Raw genomic sequence first — 6,415 nt, 5'->3', positions numbered from 1 at the left:
TTTATTTGCAAGTAAGGAAAACCTAATGGCGCATATTCAGTCATATTTAGTACTCAACTAAGTCGAAACTATTCTAAGTCACAACTAAAGCTATTCATAGTCGCCTTAGTTTCGACTTTTCTGGCTAAGTACCAACTTAAAATTTAGTTTCGGCTGCAGCTGCAACTAAGTCGTAACTAGGAAGAAGTATTTTATCAAATTAAGGGAAAACAGACGAAATATGTAAAAATTAAGTTGGTAGAGGGTGGTTTTGATAATATTGAATAATCTCCAATTAAAATATACAAAGATCCATCCATTTTAATCGGAAGATGAAATTAAATGCGTATCATGAACGAAAGACACAAGATCACGTAAGAACAAGAGGGTGAAAAAAGTCGATTTTTTTAGCGGGTTCTACGCCATCTTGTTTCACTGGAAAACGAGCGAAAAGTAAACAAAGCAAAGAAAACAACGAAAACCAAAGTTAGCCAAAACTATTGTCCGCCACTTTAAACGCACAATTTAGGTAAAATGATGCAACAAAATGCTTTCAAATGTGTTGTCATATTGAATTAACTCTTCTTTATTTGAATAAAAGTGTAAAATAGTGGTGCTTGTGATGTAAACAAACGCTCAGCTGACGAACCCGCTTTCGCAAACTTTTTTCTCAAAACCAGTTACAAATACAACGTCGCGTTCTTACGTGATCTTGTATTTTTGGTTCATGAATGCGTATTACAATTCGAATAAAGCTACATCACAATTTTATAATTGGAATAATTTAGACAAATTCTCAAATAATAAGTCAGTTTCACGCTAGTTCTTTTGAAGTAAATTTGTGCATAACATTTAGATATCTACTATTTGTATGTTTCACAGCATGCTTTCGAAAAACATCGACTTCACATCACTGCGGTTGTTCTGGCTATTTCACACAATTAACAAGAAAATGATACCTTATTCTTTTGCATAATCATGCAATGAAAATAAAAATTACATAAACGAATGATCAAACTTGACATTATTTAATAAAAATGTAATTTTTCCAAAATATCGTAAAGAAAAATCGATATATTTTCACACTCGTTTTGCTATATCGTAAACTAAGTCGAAACTACTTAGTAGAAGTCTGAAATGCGACTATGAATAGAGGTAAATTTTAAGTTGGTACTTAAATTTAGGTTGCAACTTTCTTAGTTTCGACTTAGTTGCTGGACTATGAATACGCGCCAATGTCTTCTTTTTCAGTGTTTTTGTTGCACGGTCAACCGCTTTTCTACCTCCAAGTTTGACCAAGTGAGCCACATTGACCGGTGCAAATTTTATGGAGAAAATTTTGCGGTCATCGTCCACCTCGCAATTGCCGGAAAGAGTTAAAAAACTTTTATTCAAATGCCGAATGCATTTCCGCATTAAGGATTTAAATAAATCCTCAAATAACTGAGGTGTGTAACCAACAACATTTAGAACCCTTAATTATGAAATATTATTTTTAATTAGATCTACTCAAAACGATGGAACATTTTTATTTCGTTTAGCTGAATTCCTTTTTACAAGCTTTTATTTAACTTGCTCATCCCGCGGAAAAATCTAATCGATTTTATTTGTTCCTTGGAAGAAACAAGAATCTCCAAAAAAGTTAGCATTGAGTTAGTTCTCGAAATTAATAAAGGTACAAAAATACTTTAAATTTCGGGCCAAAATTTTCCCCCATTTTCTACTACATTTTAAGGTTTGCTGGAATATGCGTACCGAAAAAGTGAGATTAATTTACTGACAACACCTTGTATTATTACACCATGGTGGAGACCATGAAGTGCACAATTACCACAACTCCTTCTCAAAGTGTTTTTGCTGTCGGTCCGAACAAGGTATAAAACTGACATCGATAGTATTCATAAACTATCGATAGTGGCTACAATTTTCAACTATCGATACTATCGATATTATCCCGTTTATAGCATCAAAAATTCCGGCGTTATGCTTATTTACAGAAGTCTTTAAACATTTTTAAATTGGTGTACATATATATAATCTGCCAGAAATGACACATATTACGGCCCGGGTATTTGCAGCAATGCAAAATTTGGACATTTCTGCTCTTTCTACTTATCCACCACACGAAATTCGACCGGTCCTGCCTTCTCTAGTAAGAATGAGTCTATTATCCCCGCTTGATAACACGGAATCATCGATGGAATCTCGCAAACAAATTTTGGCGGTACTAATAGGGATAGAAGTCGTAAACAGCATAGTTTCGTACTTGCAAGTCAACTACCATGAGCTGGAGCAGGAATTGAAAAAGGAATTGCAGGTTCGCCAAAAGTCAATGTATTTCGAGGGACAGCAACCTGAATTTGGTTTGCAGACTGGTATAGCTCTGGGTTTCGAACGAGCCGACGTTACTCGAAAAGTGCGTGTTGTCTTGTCAGAAATTTTCAATATACAATGGCAATTATCGGACCAAAAAAACTTTTTGCAATCTGAGATTTTGGATGATGGAATATATTTAGAAGAAGTTGTCGATATTTTATGCATAGCCTTAGCGGAACTTCCATCACTGCTAAATATTTTGGAATTATCAGATGCGTTGGTGCACGTACAAAATGGACAGAGGGTTATATGTGCATTAGTTGCAAATTTTCCTGATTGCTACAGAGATGTTGTAACTCACATTATATTCAATTGTGATGAAGACAGTAATGAAGGAAAGTTAAAGCTCTCGTTATTAATGGCGCTAAATGAAATGAATCCATCTCAAGCATTACACACCAGATCTACATGTGTTGATATTTTGAAAGTTCCATCATTTATGTTAAAGCTCTGTTTGAAGTTTCCCGAAGACTTGGTAAGTAAAAAATTGTTATTTTTTTGATTTTTTAAACTTTAATTTGTACATACGTTTAAGATAAGGGTCTCTATCAAATCAGACTCGAAGGCGTGGTGAAATTTCACCATGACTCAAAGGTATGTACATATCGCTAGCTTAAAGTGAAATGAAAGGAGAATTTGGGTACTGTTTAGTTAGTGGCCCAAGGATTTCGGGCTATTGCGTAAAAGGGGTGACCCGATCCAAAAATAATTTCCACACACTTGTAGTTAAGGGTCCACACATTATTTTGACACCTACTCTTATTATTTTCCTCCCCTAAAGGTATTGGCCCAATGCGGGCTTGCTTTGCTTGCCTCGCTTTGAGAACTGTCAAAAGTTATTTGGAATATACTAAAATGCATGAAAGCTGGCCAAATGGCAGCTTTGCTTCACTTGCTTTAAGGGCCTCAAAGTTTCAAATAGGCAAATGTTTTATTTGAAAGCGTTTTGTAGGCTTTTGACATAAAGGTATGTTCCCGTTCTAAATAAATTCAAACTGCTGCACCCTTTTATGAACAAACATTTGCTTACGTAATTAAAAAATATAAAAAATATATATATAATATAAGTAATTCAAAGTTTAAAAAAAATGATCATATGTTTCCATTGGGGTGTTCACAGTTCGTTCCAAATAGTGTCTCAAAATGTAGACGTCTACATTTTAAGACGTTTTCTAACCGTAAAATCTGTGGTGTTTTTGTTTCCCATACAAAATTGGAAAACGACGCCGTCTACATTTTGTCACACTCAAAGGTATGTTTTTTACGCGTCTATATTTTGCAACCTCGTAGCAGGGTTGCATTATGGCAATACTAATCACATTTTTTTTATTTATTGGGCACGTTTTCTGTATTTGCATGTAATTTGAGCGCAATTTCTGATGAAAAGAAACAAATCAAGGAAAAGAAATAACAAATATTCCGAATTGGTAATTAAGATAAATAATTACAATTTTTCAGAAACAAAATCGAAAGGCGACATATAAAAAATGCACGCAAGGAAGAAATGTCTGGCAACACCAGCAAAGTTTTGAGACGATTTTGCGACGACTGCTAGAAAGGGGTGCTCACAGTTTGATGCTAAAGATGTCTCAAAATGTAGACGTCTACATTTTCAGACACAATTTGGAACGAACTGTGAACACCCCACATATTTATATTTAACATATCGCTGGCCGAAAAGTTGCTAAGTCCGTTTTTACAAATTTTACAGGAACTTTGAATACGACATTTTGCGTGTTTAAAGCAAAGCAAAACTCCATACGAATCAAAAGGATTCGATCTTTATTAAAAGATTTCATATTATTTTGGCCTTATCGTATTTTGGGGGCCTCTTCTGGACTTAGAAAATTTGCCTTTAATTGAATATAAACGAGAAAAAATAAAACAAGTACCTTAATCCTTAATTTCTCTTGCTTCCTATATCATGAGGTTTCACAAATTGTGGACTTAGCAACTTTTCACACAAAGCTAGCGATATTTTGATGTCAAACTACTGGTCATTCGTCTCTCGAAAAATTGTTTTTTTTATTGTTTTTAATAAATGTACCTATAGTTATATATGTATAATTATTATCATTCCTTTGAAATGCAAAAACTAATTCGCATCAATTTAAAAATAAATCTGAAAAGATTGTTTGTATTTTTTTAAGTTTTCTGGAATTTTGTGGGAAAATTATTCTATGTGTAAGGGAACAGACCTTAATTTTTTAACTACACAGCTGGTAGCTTTGACAGCGTTCCAAGCCGCCATTTGGCCAAACGAGTTTTTGAAGTAAATCAAAGCAAATTGCACAGCAAGCCTTCATTGGGCCAGCGCCTTAATTTATTTAGAAATTGTGTTTGAAATATGCACTTTTTTGTAAAATTCAGAAATTACCGTACATTAATCACTCCTATTCTCCTTAAAGTAGCCACTTCACTTTTATATTCGCTTTAACTTTACACTTTAATCTATTTAATTATAACTTCTCTTATTCCTTTAATTTCAACCAACTGATCACAATTTATTAAATAAAAACCCCTTGAAAATCATGCTTTTACCTTTGGTTGCATATGCAAATTAAATGCCGGAGTTCAGCTGTCAGCTGTCAAACTCCAAAATATGAAAGAAAGATGAGAGACAAGAAAAAATAAGGAACACATTAAGATAACCAACCGTTTAGCTATGGGAAAATTAAAATTGCAGACCGATAGTACTTTTTACCCTGATTTCAACTATAAAAATATTATTTTATTTATTTATTGACAGTCTTTAAGACCTATAACAAATCTTGTCAATTACATTATTAACTTATTTAATTTAATTGATTGCTCTTCTACTAATACTATACATTAACATTTTCATATTTACTAATTTTTACTTATTTTCAAATACATACATACTTTATACATTTATACATATTAATTTATTGTCAGTTAATTAACTATTATACGTATATTTTAGCCTCGGGTTGGGTAGCTGGCGAGGCCTAGTCTCCAGTCTATGTTGTTGTTGTTGTTGTAGCGGCACTACTAAGCCCCGCCTGTTTCGGGCCAACTTTTAATCATTATCGTCAAGCTCAACTAACGGTAGGCCCAGGAAACGAGCTGTTTCGATGGGGTCGGACCAAAGGGAGAGGGGTGTTAGTTGAGTCGGATTGAGCTGGCATGTGAAGAGCTGGTTGGTGTCGTGGGGGGAGTCTCCACATGCCGGGCACTCATTTGGGATGTTTGGGTCGAGTCTGGACAGGTAGCTGTTTAGGCGGCTACAATATCCAGACCGTAACTGAGCCAGGGTAACGCGGGTCTCTCTAGGTAGTTGAAGCTTCGTCTCTTCCACAGGTGGTGATTGGGCTCCGATAACGACATTCCTAGGCCGGGAGTTGAGGTAGGTGGAGACTGTCTCCCTATGAATGTCGTTAATCGCTTGTCTGTACGTCATTGGGACCAGTGGTTGGTCTGTGTGGGTCTGGACTGCGTCCTTGTACACGAATAGGTGCCCACTGACGTGCCTGGGCGGAGGCTCCTCCTCCAGCAGTGGTCTGTTGGGGTGTTCGCTTCTGTGACACCCCACCAGAAACTGCTTACAGAGCATTTTGTTGTGTTCCCTTACGGGGAGCACTTGGGCCTCGCTGTGTAGGTGGTGCTCAGGCGTCATCAGAAGGCACCCAGTCGCTGTCCGGAGTGCGGCGTTCTGACAAGTCTGTAGCTTCGTCCACTGCGTCCAACTAGTCCCCGGCGACCAAACTGGCGCTGCATAATTTAGAACCGGCCGGCCAATTGCCTTGTATGTTGCCAGCAACGTTTCTTTGTCTTTGCCCCAAGTGCTGCCGGCGAGCGACTTGAGGACCTTGTTGCGGCTCTGTACTTTGTTGACAACTGCGGTTGTGTGCGCGGAGAAGGAGAGCAGGCTATCAAAGGTAACCCCTAAAATTTTTGGGTTGTTCACCGTCGGTATAGGTGTGCCGTCGACGTGAATGCCTAATTCTAGCCTGACCTCCTTCGTCCAGGTGGTGAAGAGGGTCGCCGTTGATTTCGTTGGGGAGAGGGTTAGGCTCCTTGCAGTGAAGAAGCGAGAAAG

At 37.0% G+C, this 6,415-nt stretch overlaps 1 protein-coding gene across 1 annotated transcript in view; it reads left to right on the top strand.

Moving 5' to 3' along the window:
• Nucleotides 1–1,859: 1,859 nt before the first annotated feature.
• The window catches only part of IntS2 (integrator complex subunit 2), a 126,513-nt gene continuing 121,957 nt past the window's right edge, over nucleotides 1,860–6,415 (top strand). Inside the window, exon 1 of the mRNA XM_017638738.1 lies at nucleotides 1,860–2,830. Coding sequence (XP_017494227.1) covers nucleotides 2,027–2,830 — 804 coding nt within the window. The 5' untranslated portion in view covers nucleotides 1,860–2,026. The remainder of the gene's footprint in view (nucleotides 2,831–6,415) is intronic.

This window comes from Rhagoletis zephyria, unplaced genomic scaffold (genome assembly GCF_001687245.7).
Source record: "Rhagoletis zephyria isolate East Lansing unplaced genomic scaffold, Rhagoletis_zephyria_1.1 Rzeph_scaffold_00146, whole genome shotgun sequence".
In the NCBI taxonomy this organism is placed as follows: domain Eukaryota; kingdom Metazoa; phylum Arthropoda; class Insecta; order Diptera; family Tephritidae; genus Rhagoletis; species Rhagoletis zephyria.
This window is presented reverse-complemented; position numbering and strand designations above follow the sequence as displayed.